We start from the raw sequence: 15,894 nt of genomic DNA, 5'->3' as shown, positions 1-15,894 counted from the left end.
GGCTTCCCACAACACACCCAGCGGAGAAAGAACCGCTTCCTGTCACTCCCAACAATCCTGTTGCACATCTCTGGATTGAACCGCGTCTCTCCTAAGCTTTCCAGGGAAGCCTCTGTAATTGCTACTTTAGCTGCTGTATTGTTTCTGCCTAGACTGAATGGGATGTTTGTAGGCAGCTTATTAAATCAGTCAAACGATTGTTGGTGGGATAGAGCACTCTCTGACAGGAGCCAGACAAAAATGGGTTTATTTTTCTCACCCCCAAGTACAAGCATATCTGGCTGATTGTATTTTGTGCAGCTGAATGCAGATCAGCTCCTGCACCCTGAAACTTTTACTCTTAGGTTGATAACAACTTGCAGGAATATCAGGAGATGCAAAAGATTCAGGTTTGAATGCAAGGGACTAAAGGGCAAGTTTCTGCTCCTGTGGTTTGAGAAAATACCCAGCCTCTGTCTTTCATACCCCACTAAAACAACTTGAAAGTTGCARGTGTCCTTATTTTTGTTACTTGACTTCATGCCTCTGTATAGCTTAAAATGCATTCAATACACAGCAGGTGAGCTTCTTTCTGACACTACATAGCTAATACGAAGAAAAAAAAAAACCCAAATGACCCAGTATATAATTTAGCTGGGGTCAAATGCTCCTCATCTCCCCATCGTCAGGACTTGGACTGTTGTCTGACCATTGCAAGAGAGGCAGTTCTGAATATGACAGCTACCTATGAGCCAAAATGAGGGGGACAACTTAGGCACACATCAGGGTTCTCATTTTTCTGATCTTATTGTTTATGGCCTCATTCTGGCCCTGGTTACATGAYGTGAACAAAAGAATCAAGGTGAAATCAGAGTAAAAATTCCTTTTCTTGAGGGAATATTTGGTCTCTTTTTTGCCTCCCCATGCAGGTGCCCACAGACACACAAAGAAACACACGTGGCTTTTGAGGCTGGCTCATGACAGGCAAAATCCACACCTGAAAATTAATGTAACTTAAAGCACTTTATAACCCACTGTGGGAAAATCTCACTATGCAGTAAAGTCATTTGTGATTTTTTTTTTTTTTTAGTTCCTAAGGGCTGAGATCTAAGGTCAGTTTACTCTCAGCTGCGAGAACTGCGTGTTCTTTAATGAATTAACTGACCTCATGCCATTCATGGCCTGTTTTTCTAACCTGCCCACACGTCCCAGGTGCAGACAAGCCCTCTACTTCCCAGGACACGTCCTGGGAACTTTGTGTTTGTCTTAATATCCTGATCAAAAACCCAGGAATATTTTTTTTTTTTTTTTTTTTGGTGAAGGGCAGTTAATCAGTTATTAGCAGTTATTATCAGATATTATCAGTCAATCTTTCCCCCTCTTTTTCCTCATTTTTTTTTTTCACTCACTGCACTCTGGCACATTCTTAAATGACAGCACAAATTACCAAGAAATGGGGCCATTACCAACGAATATTATCAGCTGAGTATGGAGAAATGCAACATTTCTGTACTACGCAACTAGTTACAGCGTGTGTGGGTATATGCACGAGTTGCACAAAAACACCCCCTAAAAACGTTACTTTTCTCACGCTTTTACCCTGTCACGGCTACAAACCCCTGTTTAAATCCCTGWCTAAATTAATACTGGATTAAAACTTCTCCTCCCCATTTGACTCCTTAAGCAGAGCCTTTTCTGGCTTTGCCTGCCACCCTCTTAGGGCTGTGACAGTCAGTGGAGGGGCATGGCTGCTCGCAGCTCGAAGCTACGTTTGCGCCCCGAATTTTGGAGGTTTTGGGAGTTTTCGAGGCCGGTTTCCACCCGCCCCCCTAGCACAGGTCGCGGCCGCCATGTTGCGGCCCTTGAGCGCACTACAACCCCCACAAGCCCTCGCGGCCACGCTCCGCCTGTGATTGGCTGCCGCCGAGGCGGCGGGGTCCTCGCGGGCGGCCCAATGGGCGCTCGGGGCTGCCCGGCGCAGCGCCGGTAGCGGGGCAGCGCTCGGGGCCGCCGCCATCCGCCGCCGGGCCCGCGTCGCCGCCGCCGCCGGGGGACGATGTCGCAGTGCGGGGGCGCCGCCGGCCTCCTGGGCCGCCTCCTCCGCCGTGAGTACCGGGCGGAGGAGGGGGGGCTCGGCGGGGCCCTCCCGCTGCCCGGCAACGCGCTGCGCCCCCCGCGCCGGGCAAGGTCACCGGGCCGGGCCTGGCTGGGCCTGGCCTGGCTAGGCCGGGCCTGGCCGGGCCGGGCGGGCTCGCGGGAGGCGCCGATCCGGAGCCGCCGGGGCCGTTTGTTGCYCTCCTCGCGGGCGGGCAGCGCCGCGCAGGGTCGGTGCGATCCCTGCCGGGCCCGGRGGCGGCTCCGCGCCGGGAAAACCCGCCTAGTTCCCGTTAGAACCTGTCCCGTTCCTGTTTTCAACGCTGCAGTTTTTGGGAAACCTCAGCAAACCCCAGTGTTCATGCACACGAGAAGCTCCTCGTGAGTGCCCTTTGCAGGGTGCTGAACAGCCCTCAATTCGGACTTTGTGCGTGCAGGGGTTTGAGTCRCGGATAATTAACGTCTGCTTTTGCGCGGTGGTGATTCCAAACGACGCGTTTCTCGTGGCTTCTGTTGCAAAAGATCTGGCTTTGCTGGGGCAGTGCAAAAACCAAGCGGACAGGGTGGGATTTCCTCAAAATCGGGAAGCTCCGGAGGTTGTGAAACCACCCCGAGAACCCGAGGGGGTGGTAAGTGCCTGTGCAAAGGTCAGCTCAGAGCAGTGTTTGCATAGGGACCGACACAAGGACATATGCAGGGCTATACTGCACTCCTGAGGAGCCAGCCTCTCTATAGGTGCCTTAACAGGGCTCGGGGTTAGGGCTCTTCCGTGCCAGGTTTGCTAGGAGGGCTCTAGGAAAGAGGCCCGTGTCAAACATTTCAATGGATTGTTTGAATAACCCTGCCAGAAACATTGCTATGGAAATAACAATCCAAACTGAAGAATTCTTCATTTAGTTTTGTGCAGTGTCGTGGGGAGGAAGGTGTCCAGACCTTCAGCTGTGTTTATTCTTAATGGCAAATATGTGGGGAGAGCACTTGGTTTTCCTGCAAGAAATAGCTGGTGTGTGCTGACAGGAATGTGCCCCTTTCCTGAAGAGCTGGATGGTTCTCCAAGGTGCTTTAAGCGATTTAAACTTAGTGCACTTGGGAGAGAGCTCTCCTTTCAAAATGCTGCTCTCTCTCCTGTGACCCCCATGTAGCTGGTGATGTGTGTGGTGATGAATGGGGATCGCTGCTGACCAAAGAGATGTATTTTGAAGAAAAAAAGTCTTTCCTAGTTGTCATTTTGCCTGTTTTATCAGTTTGATGTGGTAGCAGAGTAGCTGTGTCTGGGCTTTATGTACTGGTTAATTTACTCAGGTCCTAACCCCCTGGGCAGGGTTCACAGCTTGAATTTTCTGTGATTTAACTGGGATTTGTTCCGCAAAGGAAGGGTAAGACAAGAGGCTGGAGGTGGGTAGCTAGAAATCCTTCTCTGAGCACATAGTCCTCTATGGGAGAAGGAGTAAGATGCCATGAGTAAACCTCAGTAGTACGAAAACTTTATAGTCAATAAGAACAGCGTAATTCATAACTTTTAAGGTGAATTCTATAGGCAGATTTAGGGGGAAGGAGGGAGTTATTTTGGATAAATATTATGTGTTTAATAATATGTGTGACCTGATAACAGACCCACAGATAATAAAGAAATGGGGTCAGAATCTGTACTGAATATTTTTGTAAGTTCAAGCCTTCAAGTCACTAAACTTTGAAATTAGCAAAGACCAAAGAGCTGCAGCAAGTTACAGAGAGGAATCACTGCCATCTTACCTTGCTTCTGGATTGTGCTCGCTCTGTAGTGAGTAGCTTCAGTTGCTGCTTTAGTTTCCAAACTTTTTTTAATTGATGCACGATAAAAGTGGGCAAGAAAGGGCTGCTTTGAGTGAATCACTGCTTATAGCTGTAAGGAATCTTGTAAGAAATGTTGAAAATGATGAGTTTTTACTTTGCAAAGTGTCCAAATACAGAAGAGATGTAGCCCGAGCATCCGTACTGTGCTGGCTTTTACACCCCAAAGAAGCTGGGCTATTGGGGAATGTCGCAGGGATTGTGTCAGCTAGGAAGAGGTTTGTGCTGTGGAAGTGTCGATGCTACTAGAGCGCTTGAAAACTCAGTATAAGCAGGGCCTGCATCTTGTGTGTGCTCTCAAATGTCTTGCAAATGAGCTAATTTTACTTCTAACAGGAAAGTTGCATCACTTTTMAAATCTGCCCTGCAGCAACAAGGTTTTAGTAGCTGAGTGTTTTTCATACTTGGTTGTCCTCTGCAATGGACTAGAAAAGCTCCTTTATGTGTCTTTCTCAGCTCTGTCAAAGCTGAACTATTAGAAAAGCCAAAATAAGCCATCTTGTTATTTGCATAACGTTTTTTGAAAGTCACAAGCTGTGCCCAGCAGAATAGGGATGTTGCTGAAGCAAAAGGATTGCCTGAAAACAAACAAAAAAAGAACTAGCCAATTCTTAACCTTGCTTTTTAGTACCCTTTTCTGCAGCTTTCTTACAGGCCTTTTTTGACACATTTTTGCTCAGGCACCCAGCTCCAAAGCAGGTCGAGCTCCTGAATGAAGATCCTAGTTGGAAAGTGAGATTTGGTTTCTATTTCTGCCTCTTACCTGCTGTGAACTTAGGCCGGTCCCGTTTTCCACCTGTTTCCTTCTCATCTCGGATTTGTCCTCGTACTTAAATTGCCGCCTGTTTGTGCCCCTTATAGCAAACAGTAGGCTGCAATATCATATCCACAGCCTTTTATTTTTGTTTGTTTTGGTAAATCTCTCTCGTACTAATCCAGTTTAGCAAACGCAAGGTGACTTTTTTTCATTTCTTCCAAAATCTTTAGCTCCCTGCACGTGTGACCGTGCCAAGCTGCTCACGTGAAGATAGCAAACTGCTCAAATCTGTGGATGGGCTTTTTTGAACCCCCTGTGTTTTCTCAAAATAGGGTCTTTTTTCAGGAGTAAATCCATAAAAAGCTTAGAATTTAAGGTCTTTTTTTAGTTATCAGTGCATAAAAATAAATCTTTTTTTTTTTTGGCTACTGTGATAGCTCCAAAAAGACTCAAAAGCCTCTTTTCCTTTAAGAATATCTCTGTATTTTCTTCTCAATAAAGCAGAGAATTGAGAAAGTTAAGCTTCCAAAAACATTTTTGTGACAGCTTATAAATACCTGAAAACAGATATGGAACAGACAGCTGAGCTTGCACCATGGAGCAGCTTTTATGGCGTGAAGATACAAGTGGCCATTTGTCAAAGTGCTGTTTCGAGATAATATTACCAATAAAATTACCAGGCAAGAGAGGCAACCTGTGTGCCTGGCAGATAGTGCTGCCTTTTTTTTTTGCAGGTGAGCTGCTGTCGCCAAAGCAGCGTTTGGGGGCCAAGCTCTGCTCAAGGTGGCACCCGTGACACTGAGCAGCGACACGGTAACATTGCACAGAGCCTCGTAGCTGCGTTTATTAAATCTTGGGCTTTTGTCCATTACTGATCCCTTTTTTTAATCCTTGGCTTCAAAAATCCTGTGACAGTGTCTGTAATAATGCGTGTTGTGTATGACTTCCAATAAATGCCAGTGAAGTAGATAAAGGTAGGTTTAGATTAAAATCTTTCATGCCYCCTTAATGATTTTGTTATAATTTACCCAGTGTCACTTGGTAAACATAGTTTTAAAGTTTGTTTGGATTATTGGGTGTTGATTTGAACATCAGTTGCTACCCCATGGCTCCTTAGGGAACCGCAGCGGCTGGTGGGAGCTGAAGCCCTGGGTTTCTCTTGGCGCTTTCCTTGTCAGGACCTTGGGTATAGGAACAATGGTGAAGTCCACAAGCTGCTTCTGGCATAGCTTTATTTTCCTCTTGGCTTTCTGTGAATAGAAGTAAAGCATAAATCATGGTCTGAGAAAGCTTGATTGTTTTGGGGCAGAATGAAAAAAATAGCTTAACAAAATAACTATCTAAGGCTTTGGACTGTATTCTGAGCTAATGTGTTTCCTCTGTGTTAAAATAGACCAGAAATGTTCGTAGGATTTGTTACTTTATCCCAGGTTAGAAATTACAATATCTGCAGCTACATCTCTTCAACAAACRAAATTGCAACTGGTCCATAAACCCAGTTTGAAATAGTCATGATATCTAGTACTCTCTTTGAGAAATATGTAGGTTGGTTCCTAGCAAAGAGAAATAAGGGTGTTTAATATCTCAGGATAGCAAGTCATAAATACTTAAAAATTTCAGCTCTGCTTCTTAATTTATGGAACATTGGATCAGTGCAAGCCTGAGTATGTGTGTGCTTATTTCATAGGGCATTTTACAACTTTATTGATTAGAGCCTCTAACAATTTGGTCTCTCTCTTCCTGTAGTGCAGCCGAGTGGAGTGCGACACTGCTCCTACGCGTCCTCGAGGAAGAATCTRTATATTAACAAAAGCACAAAGGTTGTCTGTCAGGGGTTTACAGGCAAACAGGTATGTGCTCAAGCAGAAAACTTGTTCTTGTATCGTCTCCTTTAGATTACTGTTTGTTGTTGTTGATTTTGGTCTTTAGCCTGTCTGCAGTATATGATTAAAAGCATTTATTTGTAAAGGAGTTGTGTGGGTATGTGTCTTTGTTTTGTATTTTAAACCTATAAAAACCTTTCAGTTTTATATGTGCCTTTTTCACAAATGTCTTTGAATAAAAAGGCAATGAATGCTCTTTGTTACTGAAGCAGATGGGTGATGCTGAGGCCTGTGCGTTTGACTGGTGTTGTTGGTTCGCATTCGTATTTTGTTTAATGTATTTTCATTTTGCTTAGTGATGTAAATATTAATTTGARCTTTTGCCTCTAAACAAGAGACTGACACTTGCTGTTCCCTAGTTTTTGTATTTTTAATTTTCTGCGATTTGAAATCCCCCTGTTTATTAGCAAAGTTCATGTTCATATTCTGTAAACAGACTTTTTCGCTTATTTAGTGTTTTGTTCACTGAAGTGCTGTTAYCACTGCAAGCACATGTTGCTGTTGCAGATTCCCACTGAAAAAAATCTAGATTTTTAATTTCTATTTTTATTTCAGTACATTTAATTATTTTCTCACACTCATTTGCATGGAGATAAGACTGCTCTTGCTGTAAGTATCAACCAGTCGTGGATGAGAATGCTAATTTCTTCTGCTTCATTATCGTGGTTGTCATCTGCYAGAGCTGATGTGGAAAATAAAATGACTGCTGTGTCTGGAGGTGTGTTGGGAACACAGAACAGACTGTCATGCTTTAGTGTGCAGCCAGAGTGCTCTTATTTAAAAGAAAAAGGCATAGCACATTCTGGATCTGTGTAAAACTTGTTGATGCAGTCTGCAAAAAGGCTGATTATATATCTACAGTAAAATCATGTGTTTCATTGTAAATTTAACTACTATGCTTTGCCTTCAGAGTTGTAGATGTGATCMAACTTTTGATATGCTTTATTGGCTATCGTGAGCCTTTTAACTTTTCTACTTATCKTCTCTCCTAGGGCACCTTTCACAGCCAGCAGGCACTGGACTATGGCACAAATCTMGTTGGAGGAATTTCTCCAGGAAAAGGGGGCAAAACTCATCTGGGCTTGCCTGTCTTTAATTCTGTAAAGGAGGTAATTTGCAGCAATAATGAGAGAGGTGGACACAGTTTATTCCAAGAACTAATGTTGCAGAAGGGCTCTCTTTTTCCCTGCTCATGCTTGAGGAAAAAAAAAAAGAATTGAAATAAGAATATCATTATTTAAGAAATAGAACAGAGGCTCTGTAATATTGTGAACATTTGCTGTGGTAATGTATGAAGAATGTGGAGAAGTTTAGCTGCTGCTTTGTTGTTTGCAGAGCCTGGATACTTAGTAAAACAAATGATTTTTACCTCCTGGGTTTTGCATGTAACTAGTTTCTGATTTTTTTCTGGTGTGTATGATGAACTTATGTAATAATTTCCTGAAAGGATGGTTTGGGAGGGAAACCCTTCTAGAGATCAGTTAGGTCCTCAGTTCCCTAATTGCATGGTGTGTGTGTGTGTGTCTCCATCTTTAAAGACTTAACGTTTGCTTTGTCTGTAAGTGACCATATATCAGTTCACTTYATGGCTGCGGTGGACATATTTGGGTGCCACTTGTCACATGTTTTCTTTGGGCCCACTAAGTGTTTGATGTCTTTTTGTTGCTGCCTGTTTTAGGCCAAGGAACAAACTGGTGCTTCTGCCACTGTTATATATGTCCCTCCTCCGTTTGCTGCTGCCGCGATCAACGAAGCGATCGATGCGGAGATGCCGTTGGTTGTGTGCATCACTGAAGGAATTCCCCAGCAGGACATGGTTCGGGTTAAACATAGGCTGCTCCGTCAAGATAAGACTCGACTAGTGGGCCCAAATTGCCCTGGAGTCATCAATGTAAGTGACTTCTGGATTTGTGCCAAGGCTGAACCATTCTTAGTGATGGTTTCATTGTTCCACCTGACGTTTCCTAATCTTTCTTTAGCCTGGAGAATGTAAAATTGGTATCATGCCGGGACACATTCACAAGAAAGGAAGGATTGGTGAGTTTTTGAATACTTACGCATCATCTAAAACTCAAGTTTTGTACCCTCTTGTTCTTAATCAGCAGTCTAGTTACATCCTCCCCTGAAGTCAGTTAATATGCCATGTAACAGCTTATCTGTTTGTAAGTGAATTTAGCCATTATCAATCCTGAAGGCCAAAATCTGTCTGCTGTAGCAGACCCTGAATGTTAATGGTAGAAACCACAAGAACTGGGAAGGATCCCTTAGGTGGACTTGATGCTTTTGTTTGAGCATCCTTCTTTTATCTTTGAATTTGAGAGCACTAAGTTCCCAAATGCTAATCCTTCTGACTGGGATCTGATATTTGTACTGAGTTTAGTATTTTAGCAAAGATAAGAGATTACAAACAACTTTATAATGTGAGAACTTGGGCAATTATACCATGGTAAATGGCAGTGACAAATATTACACCTGCTTGTTGGAGATTGAGAATTGGATCAGAAAGGCAGTGATGGGTCCATGATCAGATCTTAATTGCACACCCTGCTGCATGTAAACCTGGAATCCTGACTTCTTTTGGTTGCATGTTGTAAACCATAGGAAGAACAACTTCATTATTTTTAAAATAATGCAGTATAGAAACTGAAGAAAATTATTCCTAAATGTGATTTGAAATAAATAGCACTTCAGAAATATTGCTGTAGACAAAGTGCTTTGCCAGTATTTCTCGGCAGCATACTCTGTTTAACCTAAACACAATACTCCTTTAACAGAAAAAAATGATAAGATTGCAAAGTGAATTTGCTGTGGAGAAAGCTGTTCAGTGCACTAGAACTAAGGGGCTTCAATGCAGTTTTTGTAACAAGAGAGACTGTCTTTGCTACATGGCCACTTCTGAYTGGAGATTAAGCTGTACCTACTGACTGCTAGACCACACCTGAGCACTCGGGTCACCTACAGCTTTCAGAAGAACTTTTAAACCTGAAATTGAAGAGTCRAAGACAACTGTGATTATGCCCTTTGTAGATACCATCAAGCCAGTGCTCTGTGACTATGTAAACAGCATCAACTGGTGTTGCCTTGTTCCCTCCTGAATCAAAATTCTGTTAAAACTACTTTGGAAAGGTCTTAAAGAAATGTTTTGCAATCACAATACATGAGAATCCAAATACAAGGCACATCAAGTGCAGGAGAGATTTAAAATCCTGAATCAGTTTGTTCCACTACTGCTGGAAATATATTTGGTGGTGATCCAAGAATCACCAAGAGAAAATATGAACGTTACCATCCTCCCAGCTTCCTTTCAGGCCATGACCTTCGGTGAAATGCTCCCCAGCTTTCTGTTCCTGTGAGGCATCCAAACATCATCTGGTAATTGTGGGACACATGCTGTAAAATTAGCCAGTCTTTGGACTACGTCTGTAGCTACTGTCAGGCAATATGATGTGTGTTTTTGCTTAGTTCATGCATTAATTACATTGCATGTTAGAAGGATTGAAACAGGTAAATGTGGAAACATCCTTTTTCTAAGAAACTGCCTTCCAGTATTAGTGRCAATATTGGGAAAACACATGTCAATATCCTTCTCTGCCCCTTCCCACCACTGCCTCTTTGCTGTTTTCTTAATTTAAAACTATTCAATGAATCATTTGCTTTGTAGGAAATCTGGTACAGTGAAGCCTGATAAAGATTGTGGCCTCTGATAATACCTTATAATGTAAATTTTAACTATTGATCATAGAGCAAGGGGCAGCAGCAACAAATAAGATTACTTGTGTCTGTGCAGTGTCTTTTCATTTTGGGGTATCTCTCATATGTCCAGCCATATTGCAGATAATACAGAATTCTTGCAAATGTTGAGCTGCTGCCATGTTTCAAGTATAGTGTATCAGCTACTTGTGTACAAGATGAGAAATAYGTTCTTCTAGCAGGTTTTGTGTAGTGTAGTGTCTATGACACAGCTATAATGTGGGAGATGCCATCTCAGCCAGTATCACTGGCTTGCTGGGCAGCTGTAARCAACTGAAAGTTCAATGTCAAAAATTCCAGCCAAAAAATAGTACAGATCTCATGTAGAGKTCTTACCTTTTTACCTGGAAAACCTGGCAACTTGTGTTTAGCTTATTAAGGCTTTTTTTCCTGAGTATAAGAACAACTGTCTCTAGTCATGCACTGTATTAGTGTGAAACTATTCTTTCTTTCTTTCTCCCCTAAAGGTATTGTGTCAAGATCTGGCACCCTGACATACGAAGCTGTTCATCAGACAACGCAGGTTGGATTAGGGCAGTCTTTCTGTGTTGGTAGGTTTCCACAGAAGCAGAACTGGACTAATCTGCCTTTTATTTAGAAGAAATCCAAAGTAATTTATTCTTAAAAGTCTACGAAGTGCCGAACGGCTTCTTAATTTGTTAAGACATGAGATCTCTAGGTGTTGTGAGGAATGTAAGCTGAAGAGTGTAAGCCTGCTGTTACTCTTTCCATGTCAAATTAATAAAAAGCTTAGAAAAAAAGGGTTTGATGGAACGTCAACAAACATGAAGTAAGTATGACAAAGAGCTGTTCTAAGGAATTTAATATTCTGTAAAGAGATATGCCATTCTTTCTTACTGAGCTGGCTGTGTTAAGCAAGATGGCTCATTCATTTCTAATAGGAAATTTGTAGGGCTGGGGCCTTGGCTTTACTGGAACTTGTGCAGAGCTTCTGAGAAGCTCTATGAAAGGTCTAACAGCTTGTGGTCTGAGAGGTGGGATCTTGCAAACATTGAGCTTTAATATTAAAGTCTTGTGTAAATTATGGGGGGTTCCTGGGGTAGGAACTTGTGCTCTCTGTATTTGGGGAGGAGCATTCAGAGGTTTCCCTCTTACCAGTCTTTGAGAGACTGATAAGAGACTGATTTCCTGCTGAAATGTGCATTGACAGCCTTAACATAAATGGAATATCACTAATTTGAATACCATTTTTGTGGATTTTTATTTTTTTTCAGGGATTGGAGGAGATCCCTTCAATGGAACTAATTTTATTGACTGTCTTGATGTCTTCCTGAAGGATCCTCATACTGAGGGGATCATATTGATTGGAGAAATTGGAGGAAATGCTGAAGAAGATGCAGCAGCATTCTTGAAAGAAAATAATTCTGTAAGTCGTAAAGCCCGCTTTCTGCTTCCAGACACCTTGGTAGTTAGCTGTCTTGCTATGTCAAGGAAAATGTGATTTAGTCTCTATATGTAGACAAAAGCAAACAACCATACTGTTATTCTGGAGAAAGAAAGGAATTTAGAAAGGGCTTTAACCAGGTTAAATTAAACTGAAATGTTCTGACAGCTTTAGATTCTTAGTCTTGTGGTGTYGTTTGTACTAATCATCATGGTGTTATGATGTGGGCATTTCCTTTGTGTTTCTTTTCTAATATATGGAGCTATTTTGTAGAGAGATGTCTTTAAAAACATGGTTTATACTGTGAAGAAGTATTCCATGCAGTATTCCACCCAGACTAGTGGTTCCACATTGCTTAGGTTTTCTAGTTGTCTGATATCTTATCCTGAATAGTCAATATTTTTTATAACMGAATCAACCAGCTGGAATTGCTTTTCTTCTCACTCTTCCCCACGTAACCCAGTATTTTTACTTTCTCTGCAGGGCCCGAACGCCAAACCTGTAGTGTCCTTCATAGCTGGGCTGACTGCCCCTCCGGGCAGGCGGATGGGTCATGCTGGGGCAATCATTGCTGGAGGCAAAGGTGGAGCCAAAGAGAAGATAGCTGCTCTTCAAAGCGCTGGTGTTGTGGTCAGCATGTCTCCTGCTCAGCTAGGCAGCACCATATACAAGGTTAGTGACTTGGACGCTGTGGTTTTGCATTCAGAGTAAGACAGAAGAGACTTTTTTGAGGGGAAAAGGGGTTGGGAGTATGCTTTTTACCCAAGTATTCTGTGACTTTTAACGTAGCTAAATGCAAGAGCTCTATCAAGTGAACAAGCTGCAGTTATTACTGCAGGTATTAGATGATATGCACGAGTAATTGTATGTAATACTGCTTTTATGAGAACATAAGCATAACACAAAGTGAAAGTGATGACATTTTACGCTCAAAGATACCAGCTCTTGAATTGTGTTTCCTGGATGCTATCAGGGGATGCAAAGAACCTGAATTAGTTTTAAATGAGAAAACACTCTTTGAGTAGGGTATTTGAGGCTGGAAAGCTTAGGCACGTAGATAGGCCTCTTTTAAGTACCAATTCAGAATCATGGCTGAATGCACACAACTAGTAAGATTCTGCATGGAATAGGATTTTGTTTGTTTGTTTTTTAATTCTTCTCAAAAAAATATGTTCTCACAGCTAGAAGAAATGCCACTGTGCAAATGGTCCTTTTTTTTTTCTCTTGTGATAGCTGTATAGTATAGTATCTTCACAGGTCATTGCACAAGGGACTTTTTTCTGTGTTTTTTCTTGTACTAAAGTGGAGATCCGATCCTAACAATGTCATTGCTTCCCTGGCTTGAATGCTTCTGCTTAATTAGTGTTTTTCAAGCCTGCTAGGATAAACAGTTACTTGACAGCACTGCAGTCTTGATGCAGTGCAATGATTGCGGTATAGTGCAGCTGGTTCTTCACAGCCAGTTTGCTTCTTAGAGGTGAGAAAATACTTGTCCTGCACTCTCCTCTGCTCCCAAACAGTGTAGTTTTCTTATTTTAAATTTTAGTTGCAGCTTTTAATTCCTAAAGTCAAGAGTTCCTTAAAAAAAAAAAAAAGTAATCTAAAACATACCAGTAATAGAAGTGTRTCACGTTCTTCCACTTGGGATATGTGTGTGCTATTGCAGGAGTTTGAGAAGAGGAAAATGCTGTAAGYGAAGACACTGTGGGAAACGGTCTCCAAAACACCAGTGAAGCACCTGGCCTCCGCTTATCTTTTTGTCTGCTAGTCTTCAGTTGCCCAAATKACTGACACAGGTCTTTGAATTTGACTTTGAAGCCATAAACCTTTTGGCTAAACCTGTCTCGATGTCTCCTTGGTTCAGACGTGATCACCYGATTGTAAATCGCAGCAAACTAATAAATCCACTACTAAACCTGATTCATCTTCTGAATTCCTGAAGCAGAGCCATTTCTTCAGTCATCATAAAGAAAATCAGTCGACCTTGAAGGTTTGAATCTCTTGTAACTTAAGCACTGCCCATTTTTAAAGTCWCTTCCAGAGATGCTTTTAACGGTCAAGGCACTGACTTTGTGCACATATCACACTTTGCTTTGCTTTAAAAATAAAGTCTTACTTGTTCATTGTTGGCAAGTACATTTGTTTAAATGATAGGCCAAAGTTTCCGTCCATTAAACCAAAGCTGCTGGATCTGAAGGGATTGCTTGTTAATTCAGAGCTGGATATGCCTCAAGTCCAGACTTCCTTTTGAAGGCTGATGAGCCATGCTCACCTCCACTGGCAAGGAATTCTGCTTGCTGTTCTGTGAAGAGATGGAATTTATGTTCATAAATCTGAGTGAGATTTCCCATGTGAAAGTATATTCAAAATGATCTGTAACCATGAAAAGGATTTAGGTTTTTGCTTACATGAATTTCCTGTTTAACCGTAAAAGCACCGTAAAAGTGTTGTTTGTGTGTTCTGAAGTCCTAAAAACACTCAGTGCATAATGGAGGAGAACAGTTATTCTCAGGAAAGAATGTAATAATGTGTCTTTCTTGTTAATCACTCCAAAATCCATAGTGGAAAGCCCTGTTTTACTCTGAAATAGCCCAGATACAGTGCCTATAATAAATGAATTCTACAAGTTTTATCAGGCTAGGCTAAGCCCTAGATTGCTTTCTTAATGCAGAGGACTGAAAATTAATTCATGTGGCCTGGCACTTGTCTAAAGCAAACTTTGTTTTCCATAAAGGTGCTGTTACAAAAACTTGTGTTGTTATTTGTTTAAAAGGGTTCATAGTTTTCTCACTGAAACACTTTACCATTTTATCTTCCACTTTGCAAGCAAGGAGCGTCTTGCCAGCAATGAAGCATCTTGATGGTGACATTTACAGTTCCCAGGTCTAAGCCCTGAAGAAATGTGTAAGAGGACAGGTCATATCTGTGCTGCACTGAAGATATATTAATATGCTGCATTTACAGGAAGGCATTAATCAGAGGCTCTCTGGCCTGAGGACAGAGACCAGATACTGCATTATTCACCTTGGTATGCTTTACCAAGAGCTGATGCCACGGCACTAGCTGCCTAAAAAGATGCATTGGGTGATAAATTGTTTGATAAGGCCTATGACAACTCAAAGGAGTTTCTTACTAGATCTGTACAGCTTTCAAGTGGAGTCTGGTTTAATCTGAAGGGATGGAAAAGAAAGACCAAGCAATGGCCTTTAACTAGAGAAACACCAAGGTTAAACATGTTAGTCTGTGTAAGAGTCCGATTCTTCAGTAGGGTATGGCAGAATATTACAGCTCTTTTAATGAGCTTGCTAATTAAGATAATTCATTGTGGTGGTGGGCTTCTTTATAATGTGTTTTTTGGGGAGGACTTGTTGGTGAACTGCCTGAGTTGCGTCAGTGTCATCAGCGTTGTAATAATCGACCTGCCAGGAGAGCTCGAGTGTCACGAGCTGCTGCTCGAGCTTCTTCCATGGAAGCCCTTCTAAAGGCACCGGCCTGATTAGAAGGTAACTGTAAAACTCAGTGACTGTTGTCCCTTGGAAAAATGCTCCCTCGTGTCTTGGAGTCTGAGGATGGGTTTAAAAACACGATAGTGATTCCAGTCTGGTTGCCTGGTCCTGTTGCAGGCTCGTGYGGCCACCTTGCTCTGTGCCAGCCTGGACTCAGTGTCTCTTTATCTGACAGAAAGGCTTCAGTTTCGCAGCTTTTTGTTGCTGCTGAAAATRTACCCTTGGCAAATATTATCACAGCCCTTCATATTGCTGAAGAAAATATTGCTTTGGAAAATATATTTGCATCCATTCAGTATCATAGAGGCTTGTGAATAAATATTTTTAATAATGTGATCTGGGAAATTGATCTCATTTGTCTCCCTCCTTCCCCCAACTTTACTAATGTTACTGCTCGATATTTCACTAAGCTTTTCTTAAGGTCCAGAGGTTTTCTCAAGACAGACTTGCAATATTTGGGGTTCAAAAATTGCTTGTGTCTTGATGGGATAAGTTCTAGATGCCCCTTTTAGTCAGAGAATTTCATCACAGCGCTTATTTTTTGTGGGTCTAAGAGTAGCAAATGCAGCTCTTTTTTCAGAGGAAAGGGAAGTCACTAGACTTTTCTGCTACTTGTCTTACAGTGATACTGGATGTCTTTATAGCCCTGGTCCTTGGTGTTAATGCTATCTTTTTAATATATAAAAGCAT

At 42.0% G+C, this 15,894-nt stretch overlaps 1 protein-coding gene across 2 annotated transcripts; it reads left to right on the top strand.

Moving 5' to 3' along the window:
* Positions 1 to 2,027: 2,027 nt before the first annotated feature.
* On the top strand, positions 2,028 to 15,395 carry SUCLG1 (succinate-CoA ligase alpha subunit). Of its 2 annotated transcripts, none has more exons than XM_026034088.1 (9): positions 2,028 to 2,084; positions 6,407 to 6,510; positions 7,536 to 7,652; positions 8,222 to 8,434; positions 8,523 to 8,580; positions 10,761 to 10,844; positions 11,529 to 11,680; positions 12,182 to 12,370; positions 13,365 to 15,395. In XM_026034088.1, the coding sequence occupies exons 1-9, from the start codon at positions 2,036 to 2,038 to the stop codon at positions 13,389 to 13,391; spliced, it is 993 nt and encodes a 330-aa protein (XP_025889873.1). In that variant the 5' UTR covers positions 2,028 to 2,035; the 3' UTR covers positions 13,392 to 15,395. The 2 variants fall into 2 exon arrangements, with proteins under 2 accessions (XP_025889873.1, XP_025889874.1); XM_026034089.1 differs by lacking the exon at positions 2,028 to 2,084 and adding an exon at positions 3,681 to 3,853.
* Positions 15,396 to 15,894: the final 499 nt, after the last annotated feature.

Source organism: Nothoprocta perdicaria, unplaced genomic scaffold, assembly GCF_003342845.1.
Source record: "Nothoprocta perdicaria isolate Ctin4 unplaced genomic scaffold, notPer1 scaffold_14, whole genome shotgun sequence".
NCBI classification, from domain to species: Eukaryota; Metazoa; Chordata; class Aves; order Tinamiformes; family Tinamidae; genus Nothoprocta; species Nothoprocta perdicaria.
The sequence above is the reverse complement of the archived record's forward strand: the minus strand, read 5'-3'. Positions and strand labels throughout refer to the sequence as shown.